This window comes from Rhinopithecus roxellana, chromosome 11, assembly GCF_007565055.1.
Source record: "Rhinopithecus roxellana isolate Shanxi Qingling chromosome 11, ASM756505v1, whole genome shotgun sequence".
Lineage (NCBI taxonomy): Eukaryota > Metazoa > Chordata > Mammalia > Primates > Cercopithecidae > Rhinopithecus > Rhinopithecus roxellana.
In genome coordinates, this window is record NC_044559.1 from 98,709,883 (window position 1) to 98,729,259 (window position 19,377).

The window sequence follows — 19,377 nt, forward strand, 5'->3', positions numbered from 1 at the left end:
TGTAATATTTGCTCTTAATTCCAAAGTTACCAAATCTTGATGCTGTTCAAAGGTACCAGATGGGGTTGGAAAGAAATGACTTATCCTAGAGACTGCAGCTTGTAAAAATGTAGTTGATGCAACAGGGCCTCCTGGTAAAGATCCACTTTAAATTTTAACAAAACAGTCTATTGTGTTTCTTATGAAAACTCCAATAGGTGGACAGAAGATGAGTGACAGTAGCAGGTAAAACCAGTTCTGATCCATCTGGATTTTTTTAAAACAATGTAAACATTTTTCACAGGAATGATAATGGATCCACGTACCATTTGTGCATTAAAACATTTTTAAGGAAGCAACTTAGAGTTTTCAATTTCTTTACATTGCCAAGGAAGGATGTTAAAAAATTTCTGCCTTCACCATCATTTCATTAAAAACTTATTATATCAAAGCAAACAAATAAATAAATACATTTAGCTGTATATGGAAGTAAAAACCCTATAGCTACAAACGCATCTTTTAAATAGGTATTCTTTTTTTTTTTTTTGAGACGGAGTCTCGCTCTGTCGCTGGGGCAGGAGTGCAGTGGCCGGATCTCAGCTCACTGCAAGCTCCGCCTCCCGGGTTCACGCCATTCTCCTGCCTCAGCCTCCCGAGTAGCTGGGACTACAGGCGCCCGCCACCTCGCCCGGCTAGTTTTTTGTATTTTTAGTAGAGACGGGGTTTCACCGTGTTAGCCAGGATGGTCTCGATCTCCTGACCTCGTAATCCACCCGTCTCGGCCTCCCAAAGTGCTGGGATTACAGGCTTGAGCCACCGCGCCCAGCCTTAAATAGATATTCTTAGTGTCTTAAATTTTTATTCATATTAGCAATAAGAGTTTTGCTATCCTGACTACCAACAATGAGGTGACTGTATTTCAAAACATGGTGCTTAGTTTATGAATGGGAAAAAACATTCGTCTCAGAAAAGCCCAAGAAAACTGGCTGAAAGCTGGTTCCTAGGGTAACAAGGCTCTGCATTCCTTACTTACAGTTGTGGTCATGGTCTCTTCGGTCACTATCTTCAGGGTGTCCACTACTGAGATGTAGCCGAGGCGCCGGGCAATGCCAAGGGCAGTATTCCCATTCTGGCAAAAGGAAAATGTGAATGAGGAATTAGCAAGCCTCATTCCACATTTTTTTGCTGATACCAAATGTAAGGTGAGTGTCTCATCAGACCCATCCCGCTGTCATACACAAAAAAGTGTTTCGTTAGAGACATACCTTGCACAAAACCCACCTAACCTGTTTTTACTCACACAGTAAAGTCTGGGCAGCTACACATGCAATCCAAGAGGCTTTTTAACATTCTAAGTAAGCAGTCAATGAAACCAACACAATTTTTTTTTCTTACATGTGTACTTCCTGCTAGGTGACAATGCAGCAGGTAGTTTTCACATATAAAACACTAATCATCTCTCTCTGAACAGTCCAGAACAATATGGTTATTGTCCTTCTTTCCTCATTCTACTGAATGCTCCGTTTATGCCTCTTCATGAAAGTACAATGAAAAATGTAAGAAGACACCAGAGTCCAGGCCCATCTATCTCCTCCCTCTTCTTCTGAGCTGGCCCTGAGTGCTTACCACAGTGAGTTCATTGGGGGAGGCATTGTTCTGAAGTAAGACATTTATTATATGCGTATGTCCCTGCTGTGCTGCTTGATGTAATGGTGTATATCCATTCTGTAGAAGGGAGATGGAAGAGATGATTCTTAATTCCTTTGAAACAAAAATAAATGATTCTGGCAGAAACAAAAAAGGAAGAAGCTTACCTTTGTTTTGGCATTAACTTTTGCAGAATGCTGGAGCAGGAAATTAACAATCTTGATATTTCCGTAGTGGCAGCCCACGTGCAGTGGTGTGTATCCCATCTGTAATTATTTTTTTTTTAAAAGAAGCATCATAATTATACTTTTACTAACAGCTATCCTAAACAGACGCAAAATCATTATTTAACCTTTCTTTTTGAGCTGGAAAAAGTAGGTTTTTTGTCTTCTCTATATAAAAAAATTGCCCTTGATAATTCTCAGCATAAGACTTAGGTATAAATTAAAATACCATTGCCCATAAAATTGTTAGCTCCCCAAAGTTCTTGCTTTATTTTTTATCAGCTCATCTTGTTCTTAGAACTCTTCAAGATAGAAAGGAAAGATGGACCAATTGACAGCATAGACAGACTGATTCAGCAGCTTCTTGTTCAGGGGCAGAAGAGCACTTTATTGAGACTTGACTTGTTTATTGAATACTTTCTGAAAGCTTTAAATCTAGGCAAAAATGAAGTGGCTAAATAATAACACACGGCAGGAGGTGATTATCAGAATGCCTGATAGAGATAGGAGGAAGCACAGAAACACTAAAAGGAAGAGGGAGGCTGGTGTGAGCTCAGGTGGTCTGAGAAATATGAACTTGAACAAGGTATATCAAGTTAGTTTTTCGCCTTCCTACCTAGAGTCCCAGAGTTTGAAAACCACTGATTTAGACAAAGAAATGGATTGTTTCTCAAATTAGTATCCACCGACCCCTGAGGGTCTATAAGTTCTCTCTCTCTCTCTCTCTCTCTCTCTCTCTCTCTCTCTCTCTGTGCATGTATGTGTCTGTATACAATCTAGGTAATTTTTTTTTTTGAATAAGGATATTCCAGATCCTTCTCTAGATGGCTGTGTTCATTATAACATACTACCCTGCAATTTCAGAGCCCGTGTTCATAATGACACGGGCAGTACCAGATCTCTGAAAGGGAGAACATTGACCTTTTATTACGATACTTCTAAACAGGAATGGGGTGGGTGATCCATATTTTCAGGGGTCTGTATCTTATATGATGTCACTAGTGTCTTTATGGTGGCCCCAGCAAATGAATACATTTGAATTTGAAAAAGAGATGCCCAAACCACTGTTGACTGTAAAAGGTGAAGATACCTTACCAGGGATGTGCTGCCCTAGAGAGGTGACTCTTGGTAGACTTTTTTTTTTCTTACATGTGTACTTTTTTGTCTCACAAAACAAACTGCCAGTGTACCCACACTGACCAGACTATCCCTGAAAAGCTCATCATAACCACATAGAGGAAACTGACTTACAGCATCTAATGCTGCTTAATACCTGATGGAGGACATTCCTTTTCGGTGACCAGAATCCATTTGCCTGCTTTGCAGGGTTCTTCTTTTCAGTACAGAGGAACTCAGATACTGCAATCATGATCAGAATACTGCTTAATAAGGGAAGCTTGAAAATAATGTGTCCAATCAATGCTCAGTACAGTTGGTTTAATTGATTGAAGTAACATTATTTCCAAGTTCAAAGAACTTCCCTTACAAGTCAAAACTATGTGGACCCAATATTTTTTAAAAATCTAAATATTAAAAAATTCTTTGAGATTTTAGTCAATTTGCCTAAGTTATAATACAACCATTTCTAATAGTTGTTGAGATGGATGTGTTGATTAGATATATATATTTAAGACAGGGTTGATTATTTATTTATTTATTTATTTGAGACAGGGTCTTGCTCTGTCACCAGGCTGGAGTGCAGTGATGAGATCATGGCTCACTGTAGCCTCCCCTCCTGGGCTCAATCTATCCTCCTGCCTCAGTCTCCCACGTAGCTGTGGCTACAGGCATACACCACCACGCCTGGCTAATTTTTCTATTTTTTGTAGGGTGAGGTCTCACTATGTTGTCAAGGCTGGTCTCAAACTCCTGGGCTCAAGTGATCTTCCTGCCTTGGCCTCCCAAAGTGCTGGGATTACAAATGTGAGCCACCATGCCTGGCCTAAATATTTTAATGAACAAGTTCTATTCATCCTCATAGCTTCCCATCTCATTCTTACTAAAACCCTAAATCATTATAAAACCGTGTTAGGAGTCCTCTAATTCTAGTCTCCCCTATCCTCCTCATCCCCCATCCATACATCTTTTAATCCTCCCACCATTCTCTCCCTTGGTCGCTATGCTCCAGGGCACTGGACTTCTTGCTGTTCCACAAACACTAAAGTGTTTTTTCAAAAATACGTGGGCATGGCCAAGAAGATTGAACTTGCATTCAGAGAAATCAGATGTGGGCTCCTCCATTCACTGGGGTTACCAGCATTCCCATACAAAATAGCACCTCACATAAATACGCTCAGAGAGGTGGGACGTGAGCAATTCTTTCCAATCAGCAGTAACAAATTTTTCAAAGGCTAATTTTTTCTTGAGTAGCTAAATAAACAAGCAAACAAATGAAGAGCCATAGCCCAGCAAACGGAGCAGCCTCTGCCTCTTTGGCATGGCTGCCTCACTGATAACATCATTACAAGCTGATTAGGTTTTTCCTTTCTTCCTTTGGGCAACACTGGATAGAGCTCAGCAAAACCCTGCAAAATACATTCAAGTCTTTAACTACTTTCCTTCCTTTTTTCCTTTCTTGATTACCAAGTAGTAGATATTTACGTCCATTCACTGATCAGGCTGCACTTCTGACTGATGAGAACAGGGGAAGGAGGGTCTCAGCAGCCAGGAGCCTGGACCTCAGAGGCAGACTGTCTGGGTTTGGGACCCAGCTCTGCTACTTACTATCTGTGTGAATTTGGACGGGTTACTGAACCTCTCTGTGCATTGGCTTATGCATTATAAAATGGACTTTAGTAATAGTACCAAGCTCATTGTGTTGTCATAAGGATTAACTATGTTAACAATTATTTCAACAGTGTCTGACACATAGGGTTAGCTATTATTACCTAATGCTGAAAACAGTGCTTGGCATATCATCAGTGCTCAATAATTAAAATCTTTGGTAAATTAATGATTGAAAACAGGAAAAGATCAGGCCAGGTGTGGTGGTTCATGCCTGTAATCCCAGCACTTTGGGAGGCTGAGGTGGGCAGATCACCTAAGGCCAGGAGTTCAAGACCAGCCTGGTCAACATTGCAAAAACCCAGTCTCTACTAAAAATACAAAAAAAAAAAAAAAAAAAAAAAAAAAATTAGCCAGACGTGGTGGCATGTATCTGTAGTCCCAGCTGCTCAGGAGGCTGAGGTGGGAGGATCACTAGACCCTGGGAAGTTGATGCTAAAGTAAGCCATGATCATGCCCATGTACTCCAGCCTGGGCAACGGAGTGAGACTCTGTCAAAAAAAAAAAAAAAAAAAAAAAAAAGAAAAAAAGAAAAAAAAAAGAAAAGAGAAAAGAAAAATGAAAAATTGTCATTTCTACCTCTGGCTCAGCCTATCCCACTTCTGATACCCCTTATAATTTTGCTAATCAGGCCAGGCATTGTGGCTCACATCTGTAATCCCAGCACTTTGGGAGGCCAAGGCCGGCGGATCACCTGAGGTCAGGAGTTTGAGATCAGCCTGCCCAATATGGCGAAAGCCTGTCTCTACTAAAAATACAAAAAATTAGCCAGGTGGTGGGTGCCTGTAATCCCAGCTACTTGGGAGGCTGAGGCAGGAGAATCACTTGAACCCGGGAGGCGGAGGTTGCAGTGAGCCAAGATCACACAATTGCACTCCAGCCTGGGCGACAAGAGCGAAACTCCATCCCTCACCAAAAAAAAATAAATAATTTTGCTAACCATTTTTCTTTCCTCTGGCATGCTCATTTCACCTTATAGACATATTTTTATGTTTCCATCTTAGAAACACAAAGTACTCCTTTCAAATATTTGTCCTTTTCTCTAGGTTTCTATCCCTTCAAAACTAAACTTCTTGAAAAAAATAATCTTCATTCACTGTTCCGCCCATTCTCCCTACATTTCATCATCTCCACTACTCTAGTAAAACTGCTTTATAATATCCCAAGTGCCCAGCCATGCATGGCATGCATGGACTTTGAGCTTCTCTTATCTGAAACACTTTGACAGTTTTTCATAATTTGACAGCTGTATCATATTCTTTCGTCATTTCTCCTCTACCTTTGGATACGCCCTCCTTTGACTCCTCCATCCACTGTAAAATGGAGTGGATCCCAAGGGTTTTGTCTTTGGTTTGTGCCACATTTTTCCTTGAGGATTACACCTACTTTCACAGTGTCAGCTAATGCCTTTTTTGCGATGATTCAGAAATCTGCATCTTTAGTCCAGCCATCCTTTCGGTGTCCAGATCAATATGTGAGTCGTTTATTGGGTTTTCCTACTCGAATGGCCCCTAGGTAATCTATAATTCAACACATTCAATACGAAACTCATAGTCCTCTTTCCCCAACTGGCTTTGTCTCCTTTATTCTCTGTCTCATTGAATGGTACTTGTGATCACCCAGTTGCACAGGTCAGATCCTTAGTTTCATCCTGAATTTCTTGCTTCTCCTCAGTCCCCATACAGACATGGTCTTCAAATCTTTTTTTTTTTTTTTTTTTTTTGAGATGGAGTCTTGTTCTATTGCCCAGGCTGGAGTGCAGTGGCACCACCTTGGCTCACTGCAAGCTCCTTCTCCTAGGTTCACACCATTCTCCTGCCTCAGCCTCCCGAGTAGCTGGGACTACAGGCACCCGCCACCACACCCAGCTAACTTCTTTGTATTGTTTTAGTAGAGACAGGGTTTCACCATGTTAGCCAGGAGGGTCTCAATCTCCTGACCTTGTGATATGCCTGCCTCGGACTCCCAAAGGTCTTCAAATCTTACCTGTTTGTATGTCTTTTAATTATTTCTCTAATTTCTCTCCTGTTCCTCAGTGTCTCATCTGTCACTTAGTTCAGGCCTTCTTCGTTCTTCATTTGGATTTCACAATAGCCTAACTGCCCCTGCTCCAAGGTTTAAAATCAACTTATTCTTTGCATTGTTTCCCAGGATCTTTGTAAACCAGACTGCTGATCTTATCACGTTTGTGTTTAAAACCTTCAGTGGCTTCTCAGTGCAAACAGGATAAAAAAGCTGAACAGCTTAGCCTGCTACATTAAGGCCCTCTGAGATCTTCTTAATTTTCCAGCAATATCTTAAGACATAATCCCCGTTTTTCTTCTCACGTTCCCACAATACTGAACAAGCTATAGCTTCCTCTATCCTACCTTACCTTTGTCAAAACACTTAGTTATTACCTAATACTCTAAAATTATATACATATTTTTAGATATAGACCTATGGTCAAAATCAGGCTTTGTAATAATTAGCTTTGGGACCTTATGCAAGTAATTACTTTTTCTGTGCCTCAGTTTCCTCATCTGTAAAATGAGGATGTTCATTTCACCAGCCTCATAGGGTAGTTGTAAGAATTAAACAAAATAATAAATATAAAGCACTGAGAATAGTACCCGGCACAGAGAAAATGGGTAATACATTGTTTTATTTTATTATGATGATGACTTGGTTATTATAATACTATGTGTTTTGTTCTCTAAACTATGAATTCTATGAGGGCAAGGAATATATCTCCCAGGTAAGAATTTGGTGACCAGTAGGAAATCTATAAATAAATGTGAAATGAGTAAGCATCACATAAGTTCTCAAAGCTTTTTACGCTTTTACACACATTTAAAGAAATCCAGTGTAACTCCTGATCCCTAATTAGTGTCCTCTAAGAATCAATGCCTTTCAGGGGTGGTCTAAATAAAATGCTTCCGGACATTATCCTTCTAAAAAGCAAAAGCAGTGGCTTCATCTCTATCAAACAACGTTGATTATTATACCCTGTGGCACAATTTAGCTTAAAATCATTTGGTGAACTTCCAATGCAAAAGGGGGGTGGGGTATAAAGGGTCAGCAAACGGGAGGGGTGCAGGGGGAGAGGACTGCAAAGGCTGTGACCAGGATTTTCTAGTCTTTTCCTCGTCAGGGAGAAGAGGTCTTGATATTTTATTATGATGATTTTTTCATGTAGCTAATGAGTTGAATGGTATACATCCCACCTGTGGGCTGCTTGGGGATGTCTTCTTTACCAGTGAGAATGTGAACATTCCTGGGATACAACAAACTCCTTATTCACAAAACTAAGCAGCAAATGCAAGCAACCCAGCTATCTGCACTTCTGCTGTGCTCTAGTTATGGGACAATCGTGGCTTCACTTCCTTTTGGTGGCTGTGACCTTTGCAGAGAAGAGAAAGGAAAGGAAAAGAGGTTGTAAAGGACAGAGAGATGCTTTCTGAAGTGAGATGCTCTGCTCCGTTCATAAATGGCAGGAAAAGTTACATGCTGCAAGGTGTCATACAGAGTACAAAAATGACTATGTGGCCGGGCACGGTGGCTCATGCCTGTAATCCCAGCATTTTGGGAGGCCAAGGCAGGTGGATCACCTGAGGTCAGAAACTTGAAATCAGCCTGGCCAACATGGCGATACCCTGCCTCTACTAAAAATACAAAAATTAGCTGGGTGTGGTGGCATGTGCCTGTAGTCCCAGCTACTCAGGAGGCTGAGGTGAATCCGGGAGGTGGAGGTTGCAGCAAGCCATTACATTCCAGCTTGAGTGACAGTAAGACTCCCTCTCAGAGGAAAAAAAAAAAAAAAAAAGACTACCAACTGGGACCTGAGTTGGGCTGGGTTAGGAGGAAGCTGTGGTGGAGTCCTGAGACTCGTACATCCAGGGGCTCTGCGTGCAAATGGAAAACAGATGCAGGCAGAGCAGTACTTGTTTCTCTTCTCCCCCACCTGGCTTTGAGAATCTTCACCATACTCCCTGGCTGAATTTTAGGGCATGACTTGGATGTGCTGGGGCAGAAAAATGTTGAGAAACTTGACCCAGAACTTGCCTTCTAGAGTTTTATATCTACAAAAAGGAGAGAGAACCTAATAAAGTATTTAAGTCTGTCTCTCTCTCTCTCTCTCTCTCTCTCTCTCTCTCTCTCTCTCTCTGTGTCAATAAGCAATATGGAATGAAGACATTTATCATGAAGTTGCAAACTTCCAAAGTCAATAATTATTTCCTGATGAAAGTATTAAAGCAACATAAGAAAATAAGCTAAATTCAGTCTCATTTTGGTGTCAATACCCTTTTATCTGGCTAATTTGGGATAGTATTTCTATTACTAGTTACTTCAGTATGTCCATATACATCAGAACCTGCTTATATTACATATAAAAATTTTATTCACAATATTTAGTAGTCATTCTTTTTCATGTCAAATATGGCATATAGAAAGAAAACATATGTGGCCGGGCATGGTGGCTCACGCCTGTAATCCCAGCACTTTGGGAGGCTGAGGCATGCGGATCACAAGGTGAAGAGATCAAGACCATCCTCGCTAACATGGAGAAACCCCATCTCTACTAAAAATACAAAAATTAGCTGGGCATGGTGGTGCACGCCTGTAGTCCCCGCTACTCGGGAGGCTGAGGCAGGGGAATTGCTTGGACACGGGAGGCGGAGGTTGCAGTGAGCCAAGATCAAGCCACTGCACTCTAGCCTGGTGACAGAGCGAGACTCTGTCTCAAGTAAAAAAAAAAGAAAACATACGTTACAGTAGATGACACAAATCTGATATGAATAACAAAATTAAGCATATAAAGAAAATTTTCAGAGAAATGTGATTAATGTGAAGCTATATCTTTGACGATGACATGAAAAGTCCTTTATTTTTCTGTGTTCGAATTGTGGCATTATATAAGACTAATCAGCAATTTTTTTTTCATTTTGAAATGAGAGTTTTTTTGTCTGAGAGAGGGAGAACACAGGCAAGACTGCACAGACCCTTAGGAATTTAGCAAGTGAGTAATATTTAAATAAGCCTTAATTTATCCTGTTTCATAAATCATGCTGAATGAACATAGGGGTCACAAATTACAAGTTTTTCTATTTGTCTGTTTGTCTGCATTTAAAAAATCCATCACACAAACTAAGAGAGGTCCAAGCTTTCACACTCTGCCCCTGAAGGAGCATCTGTTGTAAGGAGGCTCAACAATAGGGGGAAATTATTATACAGTTAGGATCAAGTATCCAGGCCGTTAAAGACAAAAGTCGCTGGAATATGGCAATCAGAGACTTTAGTGTCCCTTGCATAAATATATATTTAACACACTACATAGAAAAGAGATGATTAAAGACTTTGTTCTCCTAATATGATTATAGTTTCTTCCTTACTGCAGTCACCAAATGGACACATTCTTTCCCGTGTGGAAAGGGAGGGGCGTATACCTTTGTCTGGGCGTCCACATGAGCCCCTTGGTTTACGAGGACTTCTGCCACATTCACTCGATCTTCTTGAGCAGCCAAATGGAGTGGGGTCAGGCCACTCTGCAAAAGATTCAAAGGGCACAGTCATCTTACAGGAAGTAATGTCACACACATAGCCTCCATGTTTGAGAAACCATTTGTGAATTCTAAGATGGAAAGCCAAGACTTTCTGTGTTAGAAAAAACCTATGGAATAAATTTATATGCTTGGGAGGCTGAGGCAGATGGATCACATGAGCCCATGAGTTTGAGACCAGACTGGCCGACATGGTGAGGCCCCATCTCTACAAAAATTAGCCAGGTGCAGTGGCATATACCTGTAGTCTCAGCTACTTGGGAGGCAGGAGAATCGCTTGAGCTCAGTAGGTGGAGGTTGCAGTGAGTGAGATAGCGCCACTGCACTCCAGCCTTGGTGACAGGAGTAAATAAAACCTATCTCAAAAAAAAATATATATATGTTATACTGTCTTAGCATTGTGGCAACATTAGTATCTGTAGGCAGGAAAAATTGTAAGCATACTCAAAAGTGTAAGAAATGGAGTGAGCCTTGTATACTCATCACAGACTTAGCAATTATCAAAGTGTTCCTATATTTGTTTCATCTATCCCTCTTTTCCTTTTCACTCATTTATTTGTGGCAGTATTAAAACAAATCTAGACATTATAACATTTACCCCCATACACTTCAGTACTCATCTCCAAAAATTAGACTTTTTTTTTTTTTTTTACAAAATTATGCAAGAGTTTTAATATATTGCCAATGGCACTAGCTTTACCAAAAATTATTTACATGATATCTGTTTACTAAGTGAACATTGACATATGCTGATAATATTTTCTCCATATTAATTCCCAAAGTCTAATAAATATTTTCTGTATGTCACTCTGGATTGGAAAGATCGCCTGTGGAATGTAATGTGAATGCAAGATCATGAGAATTTCCAGGTCATTTAGATGATGTATGGGTTTAACAAGACTGATACAATATTTGAAACTAACCCTATTAGAGAATTTGCAGAACACATGGTTGCTCTCATGACCAAGAAAAAAATTACTAAGACTATACTCTGGTTGTAAAAAACCTCTTTACATTGTAAACCACTTTTCATAATATTTAAGAGAAAGTGAGTTGGTGCAAGTGCTTTCAGATTTTTTGCTTTTATCCATTATGAGCACAGAAGTTAATATCTTAATCCTGGAAGTCTTTTCTCCCCCTCTAGCATCTGTGCAATGAAAATATCAGCCTGTCCTATTTGTCAGAGGAAAGGAGGCAATCAAAGGCAGTTTTAAGAAGAGCACAGAGCCTTCTAGATGTGCAACATTATTTATTCAGGGGTTGTTATTCCATCAGAGCAATTATGGAACGCAGAGAGAGTCAAGCTGGGACTTTTTAATAATGTTTACAGAATTTTGGAGGAAGCTCACTCGAACTGAATCAAGGGGGAAATGTGAAAAGCAGGACTGATGCATTCACTTGCAATTCAAGAAAAATAAGCCAGGGCCAAAATTGGCACCACCCAAACACTGACCTCATCATAGCACCATGTTCTATGTTCTACTTCAGAGGAAATAATATTGTCAGTCATAACATTTTGTGAGTGTCATGGTCACCTATTCTAAGTTTGAGACTTTCGACACTGAGGGTACTTTACTGAGTAGCTCTCAGCAAAGACTGAGAAATGCGTTGTGGGCACATGTTGTCCTCTCACGCTCCCATGTCTAGGTGCCTGCTGCTCACCTGGCTTACCCACTCACTGATGGAGTCACTTCAGGCTTCCCTGGCCTTTCTCTCTTCTCATTTCACTAAAGGGCCAAGTAATTACATTTATTTGCAAACCTACTATGTGCTCACCTCAATTAAAAATATCATAATCCTGCATTTAAACTCTGTTTTCTTGCTTGTCTTCTTTAAACCACTGTGAGCTTATTGAGGCAAGTATTCTATCTTTAATTTTTATATAACCAGTGTCCAGCATCTAGCATTTAATCTACCTATTCATTGATTAAATTAGAGAAAAAAAGTCAAACATTTTTCTTAGGTAGAACAGGATAAATTATAGAAATAACATTTTATTTTTATATTCATGGCTATAACTTCAAAGATTTTAAAAAACAACCACAGCCCTGTTTGAGTTCAGAAGTTACCTGTTAATCTCTTATGGTATTTTGATCATTGCTCATTTTAAAAATAACACTTAGGGCTGGGCGCGGTGACTCATGCCTGTAATCCCAGCACTTTGGGAGACCAAGGCGGACGGATCCCCTGATGTCGGGAGTTCAAGACCAGCCTGACCAACATGGAGAAACCCCGTCTCTACTAAAAATACAAAATTAGCTGGGTGTGGTGGTGCACGCCTGTAATCCCAGCGACTCGGGAGGCTGAGGCAGGAGAACTGCTTGCACCCTGGAGGCGGAGGTTGTGGGGGAGCTGAGACTGCATCATTGCACTCCAGCTTGGGCAACAAGAATGAAATTCTGTCTCAAAAAAAAAAAAAAAAAAAAGAATTTATTTGAAACAGAGACAACATCAAATTAAATTAAAATAGCAACAGCTCTGTTTCATATTCTTCCAGTTGTATAAAAATTATAGCATTGGGGTCTGCAAAACCTATATGGAAAAATAGGAACATCAAAAGCAAAATTGAATCAAATTGAACACTAGCATCTCAACAATAACTTGGGGTTCATGATCATCTTTCCTTAAGAGTACTGGGAAAGTCCTGGTTACTAGTAAGAAAAAAGAAAGTAAAAACAATGAAGTGTTTAGTTCAACATAAATTATGAAAGCTAAATCTTTCTTTCAATAGTTATTTTTTAGCAAGGATATAATGTAGTGTTATATGAGAAGAGTGAAAGTTAGGCAGGAGAAGGGAGGAGGGAACAGTGAGTAATTGATGCTTAAAACACTGACAACTCAGGAAAAACTGACAAAAACTGAGAGACAGTTCCTTATTGAATAATAAAAAGTTTTGCTGCTTTTCTGTTTTCATATGAGGTCATGTTTAGTGCTTTATACTGAAAATGACAACTGAGAAAGGATGCAAGGATTTACAAATGCCTTCTCATTAGATCGTTTCTAATGAGAAGTTAGAAGTTAAAAGTATTAGAAGTTCTCAGAAGTTCCTCAAGTTCAACATGCTAATGGAAAGCCAGCTGATCTTTTAGAATTCCTTTAGGAATATCTCTGTTTGTGTATCATTTATTTAGGAAGGTGGCCAGAAACTTCCAGGTTTCCCTGGTTTACTATATGTCTTTGAGTCTTCAGAATTCCTTTTGTTAATTTCCACTCTACTAAAGCAAGCACTGAAAAAATTTTTGCCCTGAATATTTTTAGCCTAAAATCATTCTATGAGTCTAAGGTGAATTCAAGGCTGGGTATATATTGTACCAGTTGGCTGCAGGATTTTGAAGAAACAAAGTCAGTCACACTGCAGTTTGGTATCAAACCTACTGGAAATATTCAATGTAAACCAATTGTGAAAGTACTACGTTGTTTCTGGAAGAACTGGTGAAATACAATATTATGGGCTCAGAAGAGAAAATACACTCTGATACCAGCATGTGCTTCAATTTGGGAAACAAAAGGTCCTCTTTGTCATAAAGACAAGTCGAGTTTTGAGGCAAGCCATTACAATTCTTGTCTCTAAATTGGTATATACAACTACAGAAAATTCAAAAGATCAAACAAATCTTAACTATAATGACTATTATGAAATTGCCTTGTTATTCCCATTAATGCTGAGACATGCACTCATAAAAGGAATGTTTAACAAGAAAAAAAAATTAAAAAAATTAAAAAAATTTTGCTCTGTAATGACCAAAAAAGATTTTCACAATACTAAAACTAAAAAAACATATCCCTGGTCTCCTGTATATGTCTTTTGGTCTACAGAATTTGTTAAATAATAAACTTGAGAATTCAGATTGATATGGAGTAAACTTTTTCCAAAATTATAAAAATTCTAAAATTAAAAAAATATTTTTTCTTAGTCAAAAAAGTGTGGAATGTTATCTCAGTGAATCCTCACAGCATCTCCTAAAGTCAGTATTATTATCTCCACGTACTAAAGGACAAAACTGAGCCTCAGAGAGGTGATAGAAGTTGCCTGAATGACACAGGAAGAATCTGACTTAGGATTCAAACTCTCTGTGATTTCAAAACACACACACATGTGTTAAAAGTATTTAAATTACTTGTTATTTGTCAACGTAAGACTATTGCTATTTTGAAACCCTACTCCAATATCTGAGCTAGGGCTGAGAAATATCATAGCTATGCCCACACCCAGCAGGCAGAAGAGAAGCTAAATGCCAGAGAGTGGAGGTTATCATGAATCTGAGGGCCCTTTTGCATGGTTTCCTATTATCTGAAGATTTAGAAACACCTGTCTTGTGTTTTGGGCAAATCTTAATGAGCAATTCAGCAAAGCTAAATTCTTTGATACATACAGGGAGAGGCAGTAACTTCATTAACATGTTTCTGGTTAATTGTGGGCTGAACTTTCACTTTGCTTGACAAAACTCTAGTCTTTTCTTTATGAGTAATGAGGATATCAAAGATGACAGCATGGGTGTTTGAAGAGTTTAGGGAACAGTCTTCACAAGTTCCTTCAAAATTGCCAACAACTTCCCCTATCTACTCCATAAAATAGCTATGCTAAATTTGTTATTAAAATGAACTCACGAAGGCAGCAATATTTCCCATTTCTCTTTGTAACCTAGAACTTAAAAACAGATGAGCAAGGAGCAGGACCCCAAAAATGTTCGTGGAATAAAGCAATGGGCTACAATTTGCAACTACTTATTTGCTATATTATGGTGAAGTAACAATGGTGCTCTTTGAATTAACATTATAACAAAACTTTATGTTACTACAAAAACTTCCTGGACTTCATTTTTATGGCTATATGTATATAGAGTCACCTGCAAATACACTCATTGTCTGACTGAATTATCTGAATTATTTATTTACCATTATCTTTCTCTCTCTCTCTTTTTTTTTTTTTAAAGACACAGGGTCTCACTCTGTCACCCAGGCTGGAGTATAAAGAAGCAATCACGGCTCACTGCAGCCTCGATCTTCTGGGCTCCAGCAGTCCACCTGCCTTGCCTTCCCAAAGCGCTGGGATTAAATGCCTGAGCCAGAGCAACTGGCCCTATTGACTGTTTTTCTTATTGTTTCAATAGATTGTTTCCAAATTTTTGCTCTGTTAAGTAACACTTTGGTAAACAACTTTGGTGCAATATTATCCTTTACACATCCTATTTGACCCAGATCTTCTGTGAATTCTTAGTGACCTTTCTGAGGGGTGAGGTTTTGGTGTGCTGCATGCTTTGTCAAGAAAGAAGTGGGTTACCTTATTGCTCAGGTTGACATTCGCATTTCTACTAAGGAGCAGTGACACCATGTCCACATGCCCCTCCTGAGCTGCGAGATGGACGGAAGCAATTCCTTGCCGGGTAACTGCGTTGGCATCAGCACCATATTCCAGCAGAGTTGTTGCTATGTCCATCTGGTTCTTTTTGGCAGCGATGTGCAGTGGCGTATAACCATTCTGTCAACACAAATCACTTGGTCACTTGCCCAGGAACAAGATAAAAATGTATACGGTGCATTTTCAAATAGTATATGTCTCTTTCTAGTGGTTTTCTATGATTGCTTAAGAAATCATGATTAAGTAAGCAGATACTGGTAAACCAAGTGATACTATGAATATAGTGCCCTCATGTCTCCTGCATTCCTAAGTAGGAAAAACATAATTTAATATGGACATTTTATTTAATTATTTATTTATTTTATTTTATATTTTGAGACGGAGTCTCACTCTTCGCCCAGGCTGGAGTGCAGTGGCGCCATCTCAGCTCACTGCAAGCTCCGCTTCCCGGGTTCACGCCATTCTCCTGCCTCAGCCTCTTGAGTAGCTGGGACTACAGGCGCCCGCCACCATGCCCGGCTAATTTTTTGTATTTTTAGTAGAGACGGGGTTTCACCGTGTTAGCCAGGATGGTCTTGATCTTCTGACCTCCCGATCCTCCCACCTCGGCCTCCCAAAGTGCTGGGATTACAGGCGTGAGCCACTGCGCCCGGCTTAACATGGACATTTTAAGCAAAAAGAGTCGGAGTATTATTGGTTTTCCAAAAGGAATATAGATTTCCCTTTTACAGGAAGTTATGTTACAACATGCTCAATAATTACTTGCTTTATTTAAATTGAGGACAGGAGGAAGAAGCAACAAACAATCAGTTATCACTAGGGCATGTTCAGAGCCATTCATTCTTTTATTTAAAAAAATACCTTTAATGGCCATCTATTGCTTACAAGTTGAAATTTTTAATGTTCATGGAAGTTAAGACACTATAATCTCTTCTCATTTGGCCCTTTGATTTCCTCCTTTACAAAACTTGTCTTTATGCTGGTCTGTCATCCTGCACATCCCCCAAACAGAATATAGTCTCATGTTTCTCTGTCTTGCCTTACTCTACAAGAATGCTTTTCCCTAACAGGCCCAGGAGCCAGCATCTGTCAGCTGAAAATTCAGCTCAAGGGTCACACCCTCCGTGAGGTTTTTTATTTCTTCCCACCCCTCAAGCCTCAACCCCTACGCCCAACCCTGACTGACTCTTATCAAAGTCCTGGGGATATTTACTGGTACTCTTTTGTTTACTTATCTATCCCCTCCTACTAAATATACATTTGTTAAGGGCACATATTGTGTTATATTTGTCTTTGTGTCTCTCTAGTGCCTCACAATAACTGCCATGTATTAATTACAGGAAGAAAGGAATCCTCAGATTTTGAATCAAGAGTACCAGAGCTTGCAGCACATTCTGGCATCCTTCTCTTGCCTAACCCCTGATAACCACAGAGAGACAATCAAGATTCCCTTGATAAACTGTTGGTCAGCTGTGCCTCAGGAGCCATCAGGGTCTCCTGCCCCAAGAAAGAGTTTTGGGGGATGTTGCCCTGGTTCACAGTCACTTACAAGAAGTGCAAGATTACATTTTGACATGGACATAAACCTGAGTATATCGAATATGCCAATGACAAATTAGAATGATTTTTCTTTTTTCCATAGACAGGAAGGTTTAGAAAAAGAAAATAGAATCTAAGAATTTATATTTGGAAGTATGATCCAAATCTGGACAATGGATCAGTCACAATCTTTTTGAGCCATGTAGAAGGATCAGAAACAACACAGCGGGTTTTGAGGGTCTGCTGCACCCAGTACTCAGCCATCCTGCTGCAATGACCCTCACATTTCAGTCACTGGCATGTCCAAGTCCAACAGCATTCCGCACTTCACAAACCCTTATATCAACCCATGAAAGTGGAAATGTCACTTCTAGACTCTTCTGAAACTAGCCTCTGCCAAACTGGATGAGCCAGGGTAAAAGAAGATTTTATATCCCTATTTTTAATTTTGACCTGTTGCCATCTGAAAACCCCAGCTGCCCTGAGAAGCATTTGGCCCTCTGCTGGGACACACCCTTCAGAGACCGATGCCCTCAGAGCCAACTGCAGAGCTTTGGTCTGAGCCCAACGCTACAGTGAGTGACAGGAGGAGGCGAATTGTTTCATCTCCCCAACACTCCAGCATAAAAGAGAAAATTCACAAAGCAGCACTAAAATAGGAAATATAATTAGTCAATGTGTCTAACACTAACCTAACTACTTCAAGTGGTAAAGGCAAGATAAACTCAGAATTTAGCTTCTTATCATGTATCTTCTCTCTTCTTGCTTTTGCTATTGACATAATCTTCAGGTTAGTCACTTTTCAACCCCTAACTAAGGTAAAGCAGCTCAAGATCCCCTCACACATGAAAATCTTGTTTACTTCTAATGCCACCAAAAAGAATCCTATGTCCTAAAAAATTTTTTTAATCAAGAGAACTGCAGAAGTCAGGTATGGTGGTGCATGCCTGTAGTCTCAGCTACTTTAGAGGCTGAGGCAGGAGGATCACTTGAGCCCAGGAGCTCAAGACCACCCTGGGCAACATAGGGAGAGTCTGTCTTTAAAACTCTGAGAGACAGACAGACAGAGACAGGGAGAGACAGATACAGAGAGACAGAGAGACAGACAGACAGAGACAGACAGACCCAGCTCTGTAATATATGCCAATTCCAGACAAATTACTATTATTGCTCAAGGATTTATCTTGAGCTCCTTACCTGAGACACAAAGGAAAGTACAAAGCAAGGGAAAAATGACTCAGGTATTATTTTACTATGAAAAATCAATCTCAGAAAGACTTAAGAAATATCTTCAAATAATAAGCACATTTATCTTGAGGCTTATAATGGAATTTTCTAAATTTTCTAAGTTGTTTCTACTTTGTGAAAAGTAACATGATCCTCACTTGCCACACTAACAAAGGCAGATGCATCTATCAAAAGAAAAATTAAACAGCGAGTGATTCAACTGTAGTATAATTTTGACCTATATTTTTTTTCCCTCTTGATGTAGAAGACAAAGTGCTTGCCACATGTGCTTTTGTATTTCAAAATTAAAGTAAAAGCAAATGCAATTTAAAATTATCAAAAGTAATATGTAGCATTTAAATCATAATTGAATTTTTTCAAGAACTTTCACAAATATACTGATCCACATCAATAGATATGTTGCATATTTTATGGAACAGAAATCTGATAAATAATACTTAAAACTTACTATCTCTTCTACAATTAGTATCCAGGTTATACCTGAACTCAAGCCAATCCTCTTGCCAGCATAAGGTCCTGCCACAGGAAATAGATTGGACTAAAATAGATTAGAGCAGCCCATCTACTTTTCAGTACCGCAATTTGTGAAACCTCATCACATTTCTAGGACATGTATGAGTAAGATAATACATTGGTAATTTTAAAAGAGAAGAAAGGAGAAGAAAGGGTAAGAAGAAGGCATCACATACTCTAAGAAAAAGGACAAAGGATGTGATTTGATGAAGAGTTAACATTGAGGTTGCTGCTGTCACATCCATATAGTAATCATGCCCTATTGAGGCTCTGTCCCTTATCTCTCACCACTGCCAGAATTCAGGAATGCCTGAACTTCCCTGGAGGAAAGAAGGCAGATTGCCTGCTCTGTATTTGTTCTCCTTTCTTTTTTAGCAAAACCAAACAAACCCCCAAACCAAAACACAAAAAATAAAAGCGAAACAAAACAAACACACAAACTTTTCTAGCAGTGTGCTCAGCACTATTTCCCAACTTTTTTTGCACATAGAAGTGGCCAGTGGGGTGTAAGGAGATGTGGTTTGGTGGAACTTCTGAGAAAGCC

At 39.5% G+C, this 19,377-nt stretch overlaps 1 protein-coding gene across 3 annotated transcripts in view; it reads right to left on the reverse strand.

The window, feature by feature from the left end:
- ANK3 (ankyrin 3) overlaps window positions 1-19,377 on the reverse strand; it is a 707,809-nt gene that overhangs the window by 147,194 nt on the left and 541,238 nt on the right. For all 3 annotated transcript variants that reach the window (XM_030941096.1, XM_010364951.2, XM_010364950.2), the window contains 5 exons: window positions 15,456-15,653; window positions 10,061-10,159; window positions 1,794-1,892; window positions 1,606-1,704; window positions 1,013-1,108 (listed from right to left, as the gene is read on the reverse strand). In XM_030941096.1, the coding sequence (XP_030796956.1) occupies window positions 1,013-1,108; window positions 1,606-1,704; window positions 1,794-1,892; window positions 10,061-10,159; window positions 15,456-15,653 (591 nt within the window). The remainder of the gene's footprint in view (window positions 1-1,012; window positions 1,109-1,605; window positions 1,705-1,793; window positions 1,893-10,060; window positions 10,160-15,455; window positions 15,654-19,377) is intronic.